General features: G+C 33.5%; 3 protein-coding genes and 1 long non-coding RNA gene across 6 annotated transcripts; 2 read left to right on the top strand and 2 right to left on the bottom strand.

Annotated features, from left to right (window-relative positions):
- The first annotated feature begins 2104 nt into the window (after nucleotides 1-2104).
- On the top strand, nucleotides 2105-4908 carry LOC145129196 (ATP synthase subunit beta, mitochondrial-like). The gene is made up of 8 exons (XM_079063917.1): nucleotides 2105-2694; nucleotides 2937-3012; nucleotides 3090-3296; nucleotides 3401-3504; nucleotides 3586-3744; nucleotides 3838-4062; nucleotides 4133-4444; nucleotides 4544-4908. Exons 1-8 carry the CDS (start codon nucleotides 2215-2217, stop codon nucleotides 4661-4663), a joined length of 1683 nt encoding a protein of 560 aa, XP_078920043.1. The 5' UTR covers nucleotides 2105-2214; the 3' UTR covers nucleotides 4664-4908.
- A 1594-nt stretch (nucleotides 4909-6502) lies between these two features.
- Nucleotides 6503-9001, bottom strand: LOC145134793 (protein DETOXIFICATION 16-like). Of its 2 annotated transcripts, XM_079069624.1 has the most exons (8): nucleotides 8696-9001; nucleotides 8041-8585; nucleotides 7769-7855; nucleotides 7489-7545; nucleotides 7165-7403; nucleotides 6977-7095; nucleotides 6806-6892; nucleotides 6503-6715 (listed from the first exon to the last, which is right to left on the bottom strand). In XM_079069624.1, the coding sequence occupies exons 1-8, from the start codon at nucleotides 8978-8980 to the stop codon at nucleotides 6668-6670; spliced, it is 1467 nt and encodes a 488-aa protein (XP_078925750.1). In that variant the 5' UTR covers nucleotides 8981-9001; the 3' UTR covers nucleotides 6503-6667. The 2 variants fall into 2 exon arrangements, with proteins under 2 accessions (XP_078925750.1, XP_078925751.1); XM_079069625.1 differs by lacking the exon at nucleotides 7769-7855.
- Nucleotides 9002-10296: 1295 nt separating this feature from the next.
- On the top strand, nucleotides 10297-14231 carry LOC145132585 (protein DETOXIFICATION 12-like). The gene is made up of 7 exons (XM_079067429.1): nucleotides 10297-10630; nucleotides 12426-12970; nucleotides 13080-13166; nucleotides 13253-13309; nucleotides 13394-13632; nucleotides 13700-13905; nucleotides 14000-14231. The coding sequence occupies exons 1-7, from the start codon at nucleotides 10379-10381 to the stop codon at nucleotides 14048-14050; spliced, it is 1437 nt and encodes a 478-aa protein (XP_078923555.1). The 5' UTR covers nucleotides 10297-10378; the 3' UTR covers nucleotides 14051-14231.
- A 4861-nt stretch (nucleotides 14232-19092) lies between these two features.
- On the bottom strand, nucleotides 19093-19983 carry LOC145128371 (uncharacterized). 2 transcript variants are annotated; one of them, XR_013716837.1, is made up of 4 exons: nucleotides 19698-19983; nucleotides 19519-19607; nucleotides 19330-19427; nucleotides 19093-19220 (listed from the first exon to the last, which is right to left on the bottom strand). It is a non-coding gene; the product is annotated as an uncharacterized LOC145128371 (long non-coding RNA). The 2 variants fall into 2 exon arrangements; XR_013716836.1 differs by lacking the exon at nucleotides 19093-19220 and having other exon boundaries at nucleotides 19236-19427; nucleotides 19698-19980.
- Nucleotides 19984-20257: the final 274 nt, after the last annotated feature.

Below are 20257 nucleotides of genomic sequence, written 5' to 3'. Positions count from 1 at the left end.
ATCCTGCGTGGACTTCTAATTTTGGAATGTACAATTATATCATACGTACTACCAACTTCATCTTCGCCAACAATGATACAACCCAAAGTACCAGGCGCCGGAGGACCATTTAGACGGTCAGGAACGTCATTAAAAAGACAAACCGCATACTCAGGTAAGTTCCTTTCAGTAGCAATATCTTTTGCAGTTTTAAAAGTCCTAACGTATTCATTATGAGTTGTAAAAATATCCATAAGAGTCTGAACTATTGTTGGATCAAAACACTGGTTGTCAGTGTTTCGAAAGGCAGAAAGCCTATTACGCAACTCGTGGTCTGTATCAATCATATACAACTGCAAAAACTTGGGCCCCTTTTCGTCAACGACATCAAAAGCACCTATCCAATGACAAACCTGGCCGAAAACTTTAAATACATGAGGACCAGGCGTCCTATTAATATCCTCATCTACCTTACCTCCGAAGGATGTTATACTGAACATGTTATTATAACCCCTTATGTTTTTTATGAAAGGCGGAAAATCATATAAAGCAAGCAACAATTCATGAGGCACTAGTGGACAAAGCAATACAACAGACCCAGACCTACAACAATGCGTATAGGCGGGGGAATCTGGGCGCGATAGATACAAAACCCTTTCATCAAACCAGAAAAAAGCAGCACATGATTTACAAATATAACTACAATCACCAATATCATCATAAGAAGGCAATAATCGATTTTCAACAGAAATAAGTGAAGCCAAATGAGGAGAGAAACGACGTTTGGAATGGAACATTCCCGACATCAGGTTCTAACTATGGTAAAGTAAGAAGAAGTAGACAACATACCTAGAAAAGAAAGAGAGACAAGGACGGAGAATAAGAACGCAACACCAGAAGAGGAAGGAAGAGTAAAGAAGAAAGAAAGAGGAAATAAAGAAAAGCGAAAGAAATAGTATCGGACAAGGAGGGAGGCAAGGCGACAATGAAAGCGGATAAGAACACAAAAGAAGAATGAGAAAAGGAAATCGTGATAGTGACGTTAGAATGAAAAGAAGAACTCCAACGCAAAAGATGAAAGAGAAAAAAGTGCACTGCAGCTAAGACTTTTAAGAATTTATAGTATATAATAATTGTTTTATTTTTATTGATTTTTAGTTTTGTCTCTTTTATTTTTTTTTTCAATTTCACCTTTTTTTTTCTCAACCACATACCTTTGTGCACCAATATAAAAAATGTGATTCTCAAGTTCTTCTATTATGGTGTTTACATCCTTCTTCAACTCTTCCAATGTATGGATGTATCATTAGAGTTGGAAAGATAACTGATGGGGTGAAGAATTTTCGACCAATCTTTTAGTGGAGAAAATGAACACATTTTTTGTAACCAGATGCAAATTTATGATTTCAGAGGATCATGAAAGTTTGGTATGAAATTCTTATGTTTTTAGATTCTTTATATAAAGTTCCGGAGGTGTAGTAGGGGTCACATTTTGGTATTTTACAGGCCATCTGGAGATTTTCGTAAGTGACCAAAAGATTTTCACAAACCCACCAACCAACATAGAATTTTTTACAGCCTCCCTCCTACATATCACCATCTACAAAAATCATGGTTAAAATGGCAATCTTTATTATTTTTAATTAAATATTAAGAAATATTTTGTGGGATTAGCTTGATTTATATATTTTCTTTAAAAACCGTTAAATTGATTTGTTTATTTTGAAAGCTTCTGATACAGCAACAAAATAATATTTCTTAAGCGGGAATGAAATTTTATGATATGCCTAATATTAAACGTGTTGTTTTGGTAAAAAGTCCTTATTATGGCACATAATTTTTAAAATCTAAATATATCATAAGTAATGAATTAAGACAATGTTTTTATCAAATTATATATCGCTTTAAATTAGTTATAAGTTAAGTAGTAACTAATAAATCATGTTATCACATATATTTTAATGATTCTACTCTTGTTTATTAATCGTGTATATACTATATACATACTTAATTTATCTGTTTTCACTACTAATAAATAAAAGAGAAATACCAAAATAAATTGTATTCCTTGTTTAAAGAAAAATGATAGAAAAACATTTGTAAGAAAAGGTCCCTTACTCTCAACACTGTAATAAAAAGCAGAAGCTCAACCCTCTGTATATGTCCCGAGACGACTCGGTTCTTAGATTGTCAAACCCTAGCATTCTCTCTTTCTCTCTCTAACTTTTCTCCGCCATGGCTTCACGGAGGCTAGCTGCCTCCCTCATCCGCTCCTCCCTCCACCGATCATCAACCAGATCTCCATTTACTCACTCCACCAGAGCCGCACGCGCACTATCCCAATCACACCCTTCTCCTACCGGTTACTTTCTTAACCGTGTAGTCAACTACGCTACTTCTGCCGCCGCCGCTCCGACCAAGCCAGCTGCAACAACCCCTGGTGAAGGATCTAACTATGGAAAGATCACTGACGAATTCACCGGAGCCGGCGCGATTGGACAGGTGTGCCAGGTGATTGGTGCTGTCGTCGATGTGAGATTCAGCGAAGGATTGCCGCCGATCCTTACGGCGTTGGAGGTTTTGGATAACTCGATCAGGTTAGTTTTGGAAGTGGCGCAGCATTTGGGGGAGAATATGGTTAGGACTATTGCTATGGATGGTACCGAAGGGCTTGTCCGTGGTCAAAGAGTTCTCAACACCGGTTCTCCTATCACTGTAAGTTTTTTCTCGATCTCAAAAAAATCAGATCATTTTAAGAACACGATCCGATTTTGTCTGGATTTCTCGTTCGAGATCCAGTACTTTATCATTTTTGTAGCCTGTTGGTTTATGGTTCAGATCGGTAAAGTCAACATGTTTAATTGTAGCCAAGTTTTCTGTATGCCATTGTATATGGTGATTTAACACTATTGCGCAATGATCCATGGAGCTAATCAGCTAATTCAATGTCATTGTAGGTACCTGTTGGTAGAGCAACCCTTGGTCGTATCATTAACGTCATCGGAGAGCCAATTGATCATAGAGGCGATATTAGTAAGTGTAGCATGTCTTTCATCCATTCCTAACGTATTAGTAATTTAGTATCTTAACCTTTTGATTCTTTTCAACAGAAACCGACCACTATCTGCCAATCCATAGAGAAGCACCAGCTTTCGTTGAGCAAGCAACTGAGCAACAGATCCTTGTCACTGGAATCAAGGTTGTAGATCTTCTTGCTCCATACCAAAGAGGAGGAAAGATTGGTTTATTCGGTGGTGCTGGTGTAGGAAAAACTGTTCTCATCATGGAACTTATCAACAATGTTGCCAAAGCCCATGGTTAGCAGATAGATACTACAACACTTTTCAGTTTTCACCACATTGATTTGTAATACATTTCACCACATTCTTAATTTTTTATGAACTCTCGTATGTTTTCCCAGGTGGGTTTTCCGTCTTTGCTGGTGTTGGAGAACGCACACGTGAGGGTAACGATCTTTACAGAGAAATGATGGAAAGTGGTGTCATTAAGCTAGGCGATAAACAGGTTCACCATTTTCTTACTTTTTTACTATCTTATTTCAATGTTATGAATGTTATAATCTAATGTATGTTTTCATGTTTGTAGAGTGAGAGCAAGTGTGCACTTGTGTATGGTCAAATGAACGAACCCCCAGGTGCCCGAGCTCGTGTTGGGCTGACCGGACTGACCGTAGCTGAACACTTCAGAGATGCTGAAGGCCAAGATGTGCTTCTCTTTATCGACAACATCTTCCGTTTCACCCAGGTGTGTGTTTTTCAATTTCTCTTCTTTTCAAGTTCCAACAGTTTAACTCAACAAGGGCAAATTGGTCTTAAAGTTTATATCTTTTGACATCAGGCAAACTCTGAGGTGTCTGCTTTATTGGGTCGTATCCCATCTGCTGTTGGATACCAACCAACTTTAGCTACTGATCTTGGAGGCCTTCAAGAACGTATCACCACAACCAAAAAGGGTTCAATCACATCTGTTCAAGCTATCTATGTCCCTGCTGATGATTTGACCGATCCTGCCCCTGCCACCACCTTTGCTCACTTGGATGCCACTACTGTGCTATCCCGACAGGTAAAAGGGTATTTTAGTCATTTTGTCATCTGTTGTATAACTTTATGACACTGGTTTAACTGAATTACAGATTTCTGAGCTTGGTATCTACCCTGCTGTGGACCCACTTGATTCCACATCGCGTATGCTGTCGCCCCACATTTTGGGAGAAGATCATTACAACACGGCTCGTGGGGTCCAGAAGGTTCTTCAGAATTACAAGAATCTTCAAGATATTATTGCTATTTTGGGAATGGATGAGCTTAGTGAAGATGATAAGTTGACTGTTGCACGTGCTCGTAAGATTCAAAGGTTTTTGAGTCAACCCTTCCATGTTGCTGAAGTTTTCACTGGTGCCCCTGGTAAATATGTTGAACTCAAGGAGAGCATTGCTAGTTTCCAGGTGAGTTTAGTAAATTACATAATTACCCCCCTTAGTTCCCCCCTTAGTTCTTGTCTTGTTAAAAATATTGTGGAAATTTGATGTTGATGTTAATCTCAGGGAGTGTTGGATGGGAAGTATGATGATCTTTCAGAACAGTCGTTTTATATGGTTGGAGGAATTGATGAAGTTATTGCGAAAGCTGAGAAGATTGCTAAGGAATCTGCTGCTTCTTCTTAGATGTGATGAAATATTATTGTTGTGATAGAGTTGAGATGAAAAAAGAATGAATAATTTTTATTGATATGGTGCTGGAAGCGCCGGGAGTTTTTTTTTTTATTTTGAGAAAACTGAGATTAAGTTGGGATTTTTTTTTGGATCCCTGTTTTTTTGAGTTTTAATGCAATGAAATGGATGCCAGCAAAATCCCTATTTCGGCTTTTGTTGTTGGATAATAATAAGAAGAGGGATATATGTGTTGGGAATTGGAATTTGTATAGTTGCTCATTTTGATTTTCCAGACATCTGTTGAAATTTGTCTTCATATTTCCTATGAACTTGATAAAAGGTCGAAATTGGATATTTAACTCGGTGAGTTGAAGCGGGTTATAGATGTAGTTTAAAATATAAAGTTAATGAGAAAGTTAAGAGATGGTAAGTAATCATGAAGTTTAACAAATAAAAAGTCACTTGGTACTTTTTTGTATGAATAAATCTTTTCTGGAACAAGATGAAAGCTAGAATCCCTATAAATCTGCCAAGAATCAAGATCACGCTGCGATGGCATATTGGCAACCAGTTCTTAATGGATAAGCCCATTTCCAGAAGTCCACTCTTTTTGTTAACAGCTTGTTTGCAATAGTTTAAATGATTAGGCCCAAAAACCTTTTAACATTTTACTAAGCTTATGGACCCATTTATGGAGGCCCACTCTTTTGGTGGGGTTAGAACCGTAGAAGTGAAGACAAAAAAACCGGTTTGAGAAAAAAACACAAAACTGAACCGGAGCCGGTTCTTAGGAAAATAAGTCTAGCTTAAGCCGTTATATGGTCTTAGGTTTCTAGTCATTTGATCCGGTTTGAGAAACCAATTCACAGAACAAACTACCCATTGGTTTTTCTTTATAATCTTTTAACTATTTTGGTTCAAAAAATGCTCCTTTTGCACCTCTATGTTAACTATAAATAAGTTTCGGTTGTGTTTCATCACCGTATCACTCAAAAAGTCATTTAATCTTGTAATGCATGATTATTTTCGCAATCAGTTTTTTTTTTTTTTTTTTTTTAATAAGCTATCACCATCCCAAGGGATACTTCAAAGTTAAACGCATAAAAAATGCAAAACTATGATTCTGTTTGTTTGTTTGTTTATTTTTATTGGCAAAACATCTTTTTAACCTTTTATATTTGTAGTTGAAAGACATTTAAAGAAAAAAATATTTGTTTTTCAGAAGACAAAAAACATAAAAAAGTTTTTTTGACATATTTTTCCAAAAGACAAAAATTTTATGATTTTGAAAAACTTTTTCTAAGTTCTAACTCTAATATGATATTTCTTTTTCCACCACTATTATTGACGCCATTGCCGCCACCGCCGCCGCCACCACCACCACCACCACCGCCATGTCTTTTTATTAAAACTTTAAAAAACAATCAATCTTTTTTAGGAAGACTAAAAATATGGAAAAAAAAACTTTAGATCCACATCTTATTTTGCATACATACAAAAAAAAAAAAAAAAAAAAAAAAAAAAAAAATATATATATATATATATATATATATATATATATATATATATATTACCTCTTAAAACCATGGAAGGGATGCTGTGAAGCTAACCGTTTTAATTAATGTGTCGAGCAATCCAGTTACATTTTCATTTTGCTAACCCTTTTCTGCTGGAAATGACTCACTAGTACTTGTTTATATGCTAATTCGCTTTTAGAATTGGTATTATATGCCTTGAATATGTGATTTCAGATTTCAAATTTCAAATTTCATAGTTTTCTTGCATGTGTCTGTTAGGTTCATGCCTCCATTACAGATTTCTCATATTCTACTTTAATTGTGGTCAACTGAATTATCAAAGCAATAATTGCTCTACAAACGGGTATTGTTCACCAATCTATACAGAAACAAAAAGTGTTATCACCTCTAAATATGTTTACACGTGATATCCATCATTACATTTCAATTTCAATTTCAATTTCTCCTCACACTCTATAAAACAAAATGACAATATCATTCATTCACTACCTCTCCTTGTTTGAACTCTATTAATAGCTTTCAATGCCTGAAAACATCCAACAATAAAGATCATTATTCATTAACATGTACCAGTACTAAATAAGCCACAATAATCTTTAACAGAAAATCAGTGTACCTCATCATTCCAATTAGTCGACAAATTAATTGCCACAAGTGCCACAACTTGTACAGAAAGTGCACAAATGATCCCCATCCATAGCCCCTAAAAACACAAATCTTCAATTCATAAAACCATATCATGAATAAACTTCAAATTTACACTCAAAATAAGGTACCAAAATCTCACCATGCCTCCAACATGAAGAACAAAAGCAAATAGCAATGCACAAGGAATTCCCACAACATAATAAGCTCCAAGATTGACAATTGCACACACATTTTGCCACCCACATCCTCTAGCAGCACCTAATTTTCAAGAAAATAAAAAAAATTAAATAATGTGTTACTTACTTACTTATCACTAATCATTCATACCTGAAAGAACGCATTGAAATCCATCTAAGAAATCTGATAATGCAAGTAGTGGCATCATTTTTGCAACATATTTAATAACTTCGTCATCATTGCTATATAATTTACCCCAAACATTTCGTACTAAAATAGTAATAGTTCCTACTATTAAACCCTCCAAAATTGCTATTACAACCACAACACAAACAGCCAAACGTGCAGCTTTAGGTCTTGATGCCCCTAACTCATTTGAAACTCTTGTACTACAATAAATAACCAAATGTTACATATTAATATAATATAAAAGTATATATTAAATTAAAATTATAAATATTACAAATTACAAACCTTATTGCTCCCCCAAGGCCAACAGAAATCATATACACCATCCAACATGTGTTAAGGCTGCCAAAATAAAAAAGGTTAATGTCATAAATGGGTAACTAAGTATTTTTTTTTTTTTTTACAAAACACCATTGTTAAAAAAAAAAAAAAAACCCGTAGAAAGACAAGCAAATGGAACATTTCGTTATCCTATAACGACATTAACCCAAATAAAAAACCAAAAAACAAACATAAACTCAATCCTATTCTTATTGCAAAGAATTTTATAATGAGAAAAACCAACCTAATTGATAATACAGATGTCTCTAACTTTGGATTTGGGAGAAGACCAGATAACAAAACTACCATATCAAATGTCCAATATTCAAGGCTGCAATACACGATTGTCAAATTTATATACAAAAATTTACTTTTTTCAGGTATTAAAACGGACAAATATATAGCAGAGAATTGTAAATATAAAGAAAATGTAAATAAGTTTATTGATAAATGTAAGTATATTTATATTATAGGTTAAAAAAAATATAAATTACATTGCTATTTCTGTAAACATACCAAATCATAAGAGCAGAAGGAACAGCAAGTTTCATGAAGCTAAGAACATCATGGAAAGCTTCTTTTGAAAAACCAGTCCAGGTGTGTAAACAAGCATTAGAAAACTTGACATAAAATCCCAAAAAAAACACATTCACCCAATTCGATATTGTATTAGCCAATGCAGCCCCTTTGATTCCAAACCCTAATTTAAAAACAAGAACCCAACACAAAAGTGTATGAAGCAAAGCTGTGATCCCTGAACTTATCATCATAGGAACCACAATATTTTGTGTTTGAAGAAATTTATTTAAACATTGAAGTAAAGCATATGCAAATAAACTTGGAATCATCCAACGAATAAAAGTTCCAGCCCCATTTGATATTTCTTGATCTTGACCTAAAGCTATGAAGATTGTGGGAGTGTAGAACCAGATAAATGCAAGTGGAATGCTTAGGGTTGTGAGAGTCAACGTTGCTCTTTGCATTTGAATCCCAAGCATGTGGTATTGTTTAGCTCCATAGGATTGTCCACATAGTGTTTCTAATGCACTTCCCATTCCTAACTATAAAAAAAGTTCAAAAAAATTGAGTCAATAATTTGTTTAAATATTGATCATTTTGGATTGAAGTCGAAAAAAGGAGATGAGATAGTGTGATTAATGAGTAGTTTCACCAAGACACTAAAACCAGTGAAGGAAGCAAAAGATGTAGCCATGGAAGCACTGGAGAGAGGGAGTTGTCCAAGATGACCAACAAACATGATTGAAATGACTTCAAGACAATACTGCAACAAGCTTACTGCTATCAATGGACATGCTAATCCTATTTGCTTCTTTACTTCATCGTATACTTGTCTTCTTAAACCTAACTCCTCCTCTTCTTCTTCTTCTTCTTCTTCTTCTTCTTCTTCATGTTGCCTTTGGATTAATGGATCTTGAATTACTTTTTCTTCTTTCATTTTTGGTTATGTGCTCGTTTGCTTTGTGGAAGGAGTTAAATAATTATAGGAGAATAATAAGTTACATGAATTAAAATTTTGGGATGTGGGTCGCACCTTTTTTTGGATTTATTGATATGTTTCTCCATCATTTTGTCTTGTAACTATTGGACTCTTTGTTGTTCCTTTTGGTTTATCTTATTATATTCCTTACTTTGATGTTTACTTAGCCTTCCTTGTGGACTTCATTTTTACTTTATTTTCAATTTAACCGTAATAATATAATGTTTTTGGAAGAAATTAAATCGGTAAAAAAATAGAAACTAAATGAGCTGGAATCAATTGTGTTTGGTTGATATGTAATGAAATCTGAATTCTTTTTATTTCTAGATTTGTCAAAGGATTAGAAAGTAAGTTATATAATACGACCGAAATGTTTTTTTATTGATTTGCTGTAACTCCTTCTTCTTATTATTAATAAACTAATAAAACCTTCATTTAATTAAAAGTTTCATTTATTAAAATTTCTTCTTCTTATTATTAATAAAATAATAAAACCTTCATTTAATTAAAAAATTCATTTATTAAAATGTTACCTGTTTAAACCTATCTTTTTATTGAGATATTCCATATAATTTATAAAACAAAAGATACAAAATGAAAATATATGATTTCACTAACTACAAACACATTAATTTTTATAAATTGTATGTTCGACTTTTTGTCACCAACATAATCTCATTTAAATATTTTTTAGGAATTTTTTTTGCCGCATATAAACTAATAAACATTTTTATTATTTTCTTTTTCAACCTCAAACCAAACACTCCCTCTCTAATTGTATGTTCGACTTTTTCTCTACATACACAATTAATCTTTATAAGCTAAAAAGCAATCACATATTTTTACCGAAAAATGTTTTGTTTTCAAACTCAAACTCAATCTCGAACACTTCATCACTACACAGACAATAATCTTTATAAGTTGTATGTGTGCCTTCTTTTGCATCCATAATAATTAAACTCCTTTGATTCCTCATTTTCTTGTTTTTAATCCTTTAAAGATACTTTTTATAATTTTTTGTTTGCATTCTTTAGAACTAAATAAAAAACAAAACAAACAAACTTAAAAGTGATTAAATAAGTTAGATAAACAAATAAAATATAAGATAATAGTAATAAAAAGAGAAATATCTTGTTATCATTCATTTCATTCTTATCAAAACGACAAAAAGCTGTCTCCGTGATGGTTGTGACGAGAGGACCCGTTTGAGAAGGGGTCTTTTTAAGTGAAATTACAAAAACGCCCTCAATCGCGCGCTATAAACAATCCTATCGTTGTAACAAACTCCTCTCCTCCCATAACATTTTACCTCCACAATCGCAGCGATAACTCTCTCTTTCCGTTTGCCTCTCGGAGATGGCGACGGGGAGAGACGAAATGGAAGAAGGATTGATCGTCAAAGAGACAGTTGACGGAATAACATGGCGGATGTTGGCGGACGAGATGAAGAAGTTAGGATTTATAGCAGGTCCGATGGTTGCGGTGACTCTGTCGCAGTACTTGTTGCAGGTTATCACCGTCATGATGGTTGGTCATCTCGGCGAACTTTCTCTTTCTAGTACCTCCATTGCTATCTCCCTCTCCAGCGTCACCGGATTCAGCTTAATCGTTAGTCCTATCCCTTCTCTCTCTCTCTCTCTCTCTCTCTCTCTCTCTCTCTCTGTATACATACATATCTATATATCTATATATCTATGCACACACATTTGTTGTATGTGTTGATTTGTGTCTAAGTATGTAGTTGTTGAATTTGAATTATGTAAGTCGTAATTAATTTGCCTCTTTGTACTCCTTCTAGTTGGTTTCAACTTCCGGTTGCTTTTCGAACTCCATATAACTAACATTGGTGATAAACATTTAACATCTATGCTGATTTTGTATTCGAAAGCCATTAGAAGCGGCAGAAGAACATCAAAGTGGAGTTTCCTTGTTTGAATAGTGAGGACAATCTAGAGTAGTGATGCCTTTCCACAAGTTGGTAAAAACAAGTAACAGAGGGATGATTTTTAGGGTTTTAGACTTTTTCAGAAAAAACACATGATGATTAGAAAACGTTAAGTATGAACAGGGTAAAGCTGTTGACAAGTTTCCGGAAAAGCACTAGAATCTGTTGTTATACGGTTCAAGTGTCATGTTTCTGTTTTCAATTAGATAGGGGATGGGACCATTTAGTTAATGAATTCTTTCAGAAATTTATTGCAATGATATGTAGTGACGAAGGATGGAGCAAGAACAACGTGATGATAAACCTAACATTGTACTATTACTTTCATTTAGTTCTACTTAGCAACGATTGAAAATATCAGAAATAAATCTAAATACACCCTTTTCATTCTAGAATAAACCCTTATTATGTTATCATGGATCGTTGTTGCTCCATTCTTCTCTCTAATTTCTTTGAACTACTGAAGTTGTAAGTTTGAATATTCCTTGTGTGTGTGTTATAGAGATATTTCATTGCTGTTATTGGCACTACAGAGTGGCTTTTGATGCTCAGCACCATATAACACTCATTCTGCTCTTCTTAAGAAGTTGATTTACAATTTTTCTTAATCCCAAAAGAAAAGCTTACAGTTTAGAGTAAAGATAAATATGATTTCTCCTAGTTATCGTTCTTCTTTAAAGATTGAACAAAGAATCGTTTGATTAATATGTACATAAAAGATTGTCTTTAATGTCATTCCAGATCTTAAAGACAGAGGGAATAACAGTTGCCTTGAAGTTGTAAATTTTAAGGACCTTATGTGAATATTAAAATAGCTGTTATTAACTTATTATATCAACCTATGTACAAAAATATTGTCTGCATATGCATATCATCAGATGGCTGTAATTATATCATTTACTGGGGTTTGAACTTGGTGCTTACGTCTTTCCATGTGAATATCATCTTGAAAGGGAAAGCGTACTTTTTTATTGATATAAAATATAAACACATAGAACTAATGCTATTCAATTTGGCCTTTTCAAATGTTTTGTGATTAATATTCAACAACTTAGATAGCATTTCAGAAATCAATAAAGTATTGTGTATAAAAGAGGAAGTAGTCAAGTTTGGATTGCCCACTCACTTGTTGACAAATATTTGCCTCTGTTTTTTCTTGGAAATTCATTTCTTTGTATGTCATGATGCTGTTGTCCTTTTCCATATTATATAGTCAACTCAACACTGCCCAATCAGAGTCTTTGAGTCAATATCTACTGCACAACTTTAATAAAAATTTACTGCGATGTACACAGTTTTTGGCCACTAGTAAATTGATTTGTAATGTCCATGAAAATTGATAGTGATGGATGATGTATGGCCCACCCCCACATGAAACTTGATCGTTCATCTTCCATATTATGCAAATGAAATTCTTAATGTTTAATCTAACTTTTTTGTTTTTAATTTGTTCAACAGTTAGGTATGTCTAGTGCTTTGGAAACTTTATGTGGACAAGCATTCGGAGCTCAACAATACAAAAAAATCGGAACCCTAACTTACACTGCCATTTTCTCTCTAATAATCGTATGCATTCCTCTTTCCATCTTCTGGAAATACACTGGAAATTTACTCCTTTTTATTGGTCAAAGCCCTTCAATTTCACAAGAAGCTGGAAAATTCATCACATGGCTTATTCCCGCACTATTTGCTTCTGCAATTCTTCAACCACTTGTTAGATTTTTCCAAATGCAAAGCATGCTGTTTCCCATGCTTATTAGTTCAATCGTTGCTTTATGCCTTCACATTCCTCTTTGTTGGGCCCTTGTGTATAAAACTGGATTAGGGAACATTGGAGGTGCAGTATCCATGGGTGTTTCCATGTGGTTAAATGCTATTTTCCTTGTGTTTTACATGATTTACTCCCCTTCATGTGCAAAAACACGTTCTCCAATCTCATGGGAAGTCTTTCATGGGATTAGACAGTTCTTTGGTTTTGCTATCCCATCAGCTGTCATGATTTGGTAATATTCTCTTTCCTCACATTAAGTATATTGGCATTATATGTAAAAGATAAAGTATATTGCCAATATTGGTATGTTCCCATTTTAAAAAATGATTTAAATTTTGCAGCTTGGAATGGTGGTCATATGAGTTTCTGATTTTGTTGTCTGGGCTTTTGCCAAATCCAGAGCTTGAGACTTCGGTTCTTTCTGTGTGGTATGTATGGTTTATGTTTATATTGATGTTTTGAGAGAGAAATAATTAAATTAATGATATTTGTTTTTGTGGGATTTTATCAACAGTCTTAATACTATTGCTACACTGTATGCTATACCATATGGATTTGCTGCAGGCGTTAGGTACCCTTTCTTTATCTTGAAACTATCTATAAGTCTAAAGAGACCCTAATTCCATTTCTATTCTGTCATTTTTATTTTTTCCAGCACAAGAGTGTCAAATGAACTGGGAGCAGGGAATCCAAAAGGGGCCCGCGTGGCAGTGAAAGCGATCATGGTCCTTGCAGTTGTTGAAACAACAATAGTCAGCTCAACTGTTTCTGCAAGCAGAAATGTCTTCGGATACATTTTCACTAACGAAAAAGAAATCGTCGACTATGTTACAAAAATGGCCCCTCTTCTTTGCTTAAACATCATAATGGATAGTCTACAAGGAACACTTTCAGGTTCTACTCCTTTCTCTCTCTCATCTCCCATGTATGTGAAAATGAGGGAGTGTTGATGACGTGGCAGGTGTTGCTAGGGGTGTGGGGTGGCAGCATCTAGGGGCGTACGTGAATCTTGCAGCTTTTTATCTTTTTGGGATCCCGGTTGCTGCTTTGTTGGGATTTTGCACCTCCTTAAGAGGAGAAGGGTTGTGGATTGGAATACTAGTGGGGGCCACCATACAAGTTACTCTTCTTGCGGTAGTAACAATTTTTACAAATTATGAAAAACAGGTATACTTTTTCTTTCACTTAATATATGATACTACGTATTCAACTGTATAAAAAAATAGCTGAGATTTTCCTTTTATTAATAATTATGGTGCAGGCAATCAAGGCGAGGGACAGATTTATCGAGGAAGAAAATAGATTAGGTTGATTTACGGTTAAGGTTTGGTTAGAATGTTCCGTATAATTTTGATTTTTGTTGTAATATACAACACTTCGTATAATGTGTAGTTTAAAGGGTTTTGATGTTTATCTTTTATTACTATATCGGTTTCTTTTGTAATATCTTTTTGCTAAAATTTCAAGATAAAAGAGTTAAAAGTTTTGTTTGATTACCGATGACAAAATTATCATGTCATTTGAAAGATTTTGTAAGTAAGTTTCATAATATATTCATTTTATATGTTTTTTGAATCATATAAATAAATATCTATTTTTCACTATAGTAATAATTGTCAATAATTATATTAATTAAAACGAATTATTAAATATTTTTCTTACCTAAAAGAAATAGTGACAACAGCCCAGACCTAAGTAAGTTTCGTTTCATTTGTTACTAGTTATCTTAACAATATATGGTTAAGACTAAACCATTTACGAAAGACATGTTATAAAATTTATGTCATAGGCTGTTAAAAGTTCAGTCAAGGTAGAAGTTGGAGCATCATTTGAAATCGCACTCAACATTATGCTCCAAGTAACATCTATCATGAGCTCAACTTCTTTGTAACATCCGTATTTTTACAGATAAACTAATACAATGACATTTTGGTGAGCAATGTATATTATTTAAAAATAAATAATATTAGGAGAAGTATAGTGTTATATTATTTGAAAAAAAAATAACTTTAGGAGAATTATTTTAGTAGTAAAAAACTAAAAATAGAGTTATATTGACTATAAGAAATGACTGCTAAAATAGTAATTTTATAATGTAATATATTTTTGTTGGGGATGTCGTTTCCTTTTTTTATTGATATGGCTAGAAAACACCGTACACATAAGCATATGTTATCGAAGAAAGAAAAGGAAATTATGCTTCAATCCTTAAATTATGTGAAACTTCCCTCAAACGTAACATCAAAGATTAGACAAATAATTTGTTCTTTCTTTACTATGTGATTGCCTTTTCCTTAGCTTTTCATATATCTTCGGCCGAATTTATAAACTTTTTAGTCAACTCTTCAACCTGAAAACATGAACAAAAATCAACCAATATAACCACAATAACTGTAAATTTCATTTTTTTTAAATAGTGAATGAATTTATTTAGTGTTACTTCTTTTTCCAATCGTTTTGCATCATCTGATTTTTTTAGGCAGGGATTTCTTTATCGAGTCAAAAGCCTTTAAAACAAATATTATCATTTTCTTTAATATATTAGACACACGAGGAGTCGAGGATACATTGTAGTAACCAAGATACAACATTTTCCTATACCTTTTGGCTAGCTATTCTAGTTATTTATTTGGCATCTTCCGGGAGACTTTACTACCACTTTGCACACAGCCAGGAGTAAAGTATAAACATTCATGCTATATAAACTGCTAAATCGATTTTTAATGTCTTAGGGAGGAATAACTGTAATCAATCATTCACCATCTAGCTTAGGGTTCAAACCCAGTAACGAAGAATCAATAGCATTTATACCCTTGACCACAGACAAATACAAGAGTTTGTAGGGGCAATTTAGTCAAAATTACAATAGAACCCACACACATGGTTATGCTTCTATTTACATGTAATAATATAGTTATTATTGTGTTGATTCCTATTAGGATGGTTAGTTGTATGGTAGCATAAAGTAAATAGTGGAGATAATGGGGAATTTTCTATTCATGGTTAACTTTTTGTTGAGTTTTATAGGTTGGTTAGCTGTATGGTTAGTTGCATGGTGTTTTTTGGAATAAAACTAACAGGATAATGTCAAGTTAGACATTTACCATCCTTGAAAAGTATATCATGTTTATTTCTTTTTCAGTTACAACATAAGAAGGAAGGTTCATGGGCTTATTGATTCCTATAGTGACAAACATAACTTTTTGTTTTACATCATACATGCACATCTTTTTCTCATTTCTCATTTTTTATATTGTTTATACTTTGATTATTGTTTTATCATAACCTCATAACCCATACAATATTGTGTTCCTTTTTGTGTAGGTCCATTTCTGCACAAAGATCCAAGCTCTTATAACTTATAAGTTATAGCCATAGTTACAATATAGGTTGAAGCATAGATTCATAAATAATGACCTTGATGATGCAAAACAGAGGCTTCATATCGATTTCAATAAAAATTTCAAAGTTGTTTATATTGTAGTACATTTATTGTATTTTAGACAATGCAGTTTAGTTTCTTTTATCCTTTTATTATAGCATACTACTTTTGCTTTCTTTATATTATAACATTATACTTTTGCTTTTTTTTTTGTTTGACTTTGTTTAGAATTGTACGTCTTAATATCAAGCTGAAAAAGAAATGACACTTTAATTATTTAGAGGGAAATGAAAATACAGTGCTAAAGTTTTGAATGTATGTTTCTATCTAATTTTTCTTTAATGTATGTTTGAAGTTTTGAATGGATATGGGTTAGATCTAGAGTTTTAAGAGGGCAAGGGGTAGTTTGATCAACTATCATGTTTGTTGGAAAATTAGATTTTTTTTCTTGAGAATTTTAATGGTTTGGTTTAAATGGTATGAGATCAAAGTTAGAGGACATTATAGGAACCATGTAAATATGGTTATGTAAAATCTAATGCAGGAAGAAGGAAAATGGTAACCGGGTAATTACAAACAAAAGTGTCGGAATAAATTCCATATTGTAATGCCCGAGTTTCGGTGCTAAGCATTAGTAGATGATGTGATAGTCTAGGTCAACTATTGTAACTCTTTTTGAAGTAATAAAGATGAAATATTTGAGTATTATGTGAATTCTGTGCCTTTATATGCTTATTACTTATTTATAAATGTATAATAAATAAAGGATAAAAATAAGCGTCAAAATTGAAGTGTTAGATAAACCCGATATCTTTACATAAAGTTGTAGTGGTCGAAACCAGGATTCCGGGGATATAAAGAACGCCGAAATCCGAGTTATAACGAAGAAGTTATGACCCGTCGAAGTTTCGCGACGGAACCGGCACGGCACCGGGAAACGTAAAATAGTGAATTTACGGTAGAGGACTTTTTGGCCTTAGTAATCTAAACGAAAGTCGTAGAATATATTAAACCGAGAACATCCATAAAAAGAACACCCAAATCTGACTTCGTATGAGGAAGTTACGAATTTTCTAAGATTCGGCATAGCAGTGCACGGCCCGAAACTCGAATTTTAGTTCGAGCGGTTTTTGGCCTACGTGACCAAAATGAGAGTTGAAGATCTCATTAATATGAACTCAACGGTAAAAAGACAGACGAAAACGGAGTCCATATGAAGGAGTTATGAATTCTTCGCGGTCATTTAACAGTCTAATCTCCTCCTACTGTTAAATTTAAGATCGGTCGAGAATTAGCCGACGGATTCAAGAAGAGAGTTATTTTTACCTACGCGTGGATATAAAGAACGTCGAAAACGGAGCTCGTATGCGAAAGTTATGAATTTTTGAAAATCGGCTGATTTCCACCATGTGTGCGATGCCACGTGTCAGCACCAGGCTGTAGCCAAATTGGGAGAAGAACGATGAGAGGTAACCTTAATTTAAACCTATGTGAAGTTGTTGGTGGCGTCCCACCCACAAGTCAACTGCAACCTAAAGTCAACAGTGCTAAAATTGACGTTTAGTAATGAATTCCTACATTTTATTGCTATTCAGTTTTATTATTATTATTATTATTATTATTATTATTATTATTATTATTATGTATTTTTTGTTTTTTTTCCTTAAATGTATTTTAATTTAAAAATGTGCATCAAGCAGAAAAAACATGTATGGTTTGTTATTGATTTTTTTTTCGATTGACTTCTTATAGGAAAAGCTCTACATGTTTGGATTTGTTGGTTTTGTAAGCTCTGCTTCTACTGCTGATTTTAATTATGATTCATTTTTCATTTTGGTAATCCAGGTGCAGGGTAGATGTATATGTGGGGTAAAATAAAGCTTACTCTGGTAATAAATGGATGTACCCTAAACCTCTCATGGATCTAAGGTTTTGACCCTTTGTTGACCTTTCTTCTTTAAATCATATTTTCCCAACACATTTTTGTTAATTTTTTTGGTATATCACCTTACTTCCATTTGTTCCTATTACAACCTGTACTTTTAACCTTTTTTCATATTAAGGCATGTTACTTTATAAAAAAAAATATACCCAATTATAGTAATGGATAGTTGGTTGCTATTTCTTGCTGTTAGCAACATGATATACTGATTTTTAATTTTTAATCATTTTTAGGAAGAGCATATTGTATTGTGTTAGCCGAGAGAGTTGTGCTAAATCTTATGCAAAGAATGAGTTGCACTGCCACACTCACAAAGGTAACAATAACATCTCCATAACTTTATAAAAATTAATAATACTACATAATAATCTATAACCATTAAAAAAGAATATTAGTTTTTTTTAACTGTTATAGGCGATGGTAGAAGCTGCAAACCCTGCGTGCATATTGGAAACAACAAAAACTGTACTAGCATTATGTTTGGAGGATAACTGGGCGGTGTTCTTTTACTTTTTTACCCTTTGATCTTATTTACATAAACCCTAATTTTTTATATGATCTTTTTACTAACATGCCAACACGTATTGATAGGTCGAGGGAAGAATCACATAATGGGTTTATTTGATATGGTGATGATAAAAGACAATCATATCTCCATATTCGGAGGTGTCTCAAATTCCCTTAAATTTGTTGACCTTTATTTGACCAACAACAATCTTCAAATGGGAGTTGAGGTAATTTCAATTTCAATTTCAGTGAGTTTGTTTGTTTCTTTCCCTTTTAATTTTAAAGCCAATTTTTTTTATTGAACAGGTGGAGACAAGAACATTTGAGGAAATAACCAATCAAGCATCTTTCTCTGTTTAGTGTCGCACCGATTCTGATTTATTTTTAGCTAGATGAGATTGAAATTCTGCCCCCCACGGAGCGGGGGTAACCCTCTAGTTGTTTATTATAGAATTGTAGTTTTCATCATTGACATAATGCTTTTTAAGCTACAAATTTTTAGTAATACTTGAGATTATAGACAACTAAATACCAGAACACGTGGAGCAAAGAAGCACACATAGTTGCTAAGCTCGGATCGACTCCTATGCAATGCCAAATTTAGACCCCTCTGTTAACTCAACCAACGAATCTAGTAAAAGCTACGCATTCCTATTATGATATCAGTTTTTTTGGCCAGGTTAAGTACTTAACCCATAAAGTTCACTAATTTAAAAAGAAACAACCTCATAATCTGTTATTCAAAAAGAAGAAAACAAACCTTTTCTATTACACAGACATCTACATTACTTCCATTTCCTAAGTCATTAAATATGCAGAGCATATAGCCTTCGTTACCAACCTCACTCCTTCATCCCTCTGTTAAAAAGTTAAAATAGTCACTTGTAATAAAAAACACACCCTTTGATGGAAGATACAAAAAAATATAAAGAAAGGGATTCAATTTTACCAGGAGCAAAGAGAGGATGACTATTCAATTCTTTTGAAATCCCAAGCGCTTGACACACCTTATGAGAGTTTGCAATGGATACAACCTTCCTATAATTCATGGAAACGAAGTTATTAGCTAAACATGTGTAATTAAATTAACTCAAAATATATGAACAAAAGTGAAATTTATAACAATACCTTCAGGTAACCCAATGTTCTTCAATAACCGATCAAAATCCAAATCCAAATCCAAAGATTTCTTCTATGATTTCACACATTCCTCATGGTTACGAAGGAATCGTTCTTCTGCAACAGCTATTCAATTTTTTCCCTGATTCTTTTCCTGTGAAGGTTGTTGCTGTTGAGTCAATGGGTTGACCGAGTTTGTAAGGTCACCCACTGCTTTCCTTCTACTAACTTGCGTGTTCTTGGAGACACCTATTTTAATGTTGATTTTGAAGAAAATGTTGGTGTGCTTTGCCAAACACGTAGGACTCTTCATAGTACTTAATTAGAAAAAATGAAAATAAGATGTCAAGAGATACAAAATGAAAACATAAAAGTATGATGCAAACATATAGAAACAAATTAGACAAAAATAAAGCAGGAAGCTACCTTGATATCAGTCAAAAACATGAAAATTACCAGTAGCCTTCAACAGTCAGTCAATATTCCATGGAATTCTACAAAAAAAAAAAAAAAAAAAACGGTTGTTGTTAGTCTTTGTTTCACAAAATTACTTGAAAAAGTGTTTCACA

This window comes from Lactuca virosa, chromosome 8 (assembly GCF_052849685.1).
Source record: "Lactuca virosa cultivar CGN04683 chromosome 8, Lactuca_virosa_CGN04683_v6, whole genome shotgun sequence".
NCBI lineage: Eukaryota > Viridiplantae > Streptophyta > Magnoliopsida > Asterales > Asteraceae > Lactuca > Lactuca virosa.
This window is presented reverse-complemented; position numbering and strand designations above follow the sequence as displayed.

Coding starts and splice junctions, on each gene's coding strand:
- LOC145129196 (XM_079063917.1), top strand. CDS start 2,215: ATGGCTTCACGGAGGCTAGCTGCCTCCCTCATCCGCTCCTCCCTCCAC. Junction 3,745..3,837: donor ACATCTTCCGTTTCACCCAG/GTGTGTGTTTTT, acceptor TTTTGACATCAG/GCAAACTCTGAGGTGTCTGC. Junction 4,445..4,543: donor AGAGCATTGCTAGTTTCCAG/GTGAGTTTAGTA, acceptor TGTTAATCTCAG/GGAGTGTTGGATGGGAAGTA.
- LOC145132585 (XM_079067429.1), top strand. CDS start 10,379: ATGGCGACGGGGAGAGACGAAATGGAAGAAGGATTGATCGTCAAAGAG. Junction 10,631..12,425: donor TCACCGGATTCAGCTTAATC/GTTAGTCCTATC, acceptor TTTGTTCAACAG/TTAGGTATGTCTAGTGCTTT. Junction 13,633..13,699: donor TCTACAAGGAACACTTTCAG/GTTCTACTCCTT, acceptor ATGACGTGGCAG/GTGTTGCTAGGGGTGTGGGG.
- LOC145134793 (XM_079069624.1), bottom strand. CDS start 8,980: ATGAAAGAAGAAAAAGTAATTCAAGATCCATTAATCCAAAGGCAACAT. Junction 6,893..6,976: donor TTCTTCATGTTGGAGGCATG/GTGAGATTTTGG, acceptor TTGTGTTTTTAG/GGGCTATGGATGGGGATCAT. Junction 6,716..6,805: donor CGACTAATTGGAATGATGAG/GTACACTGATTT, acceptor GGATGTTTTCAG/GCATTGAAAGCTATTAATAG.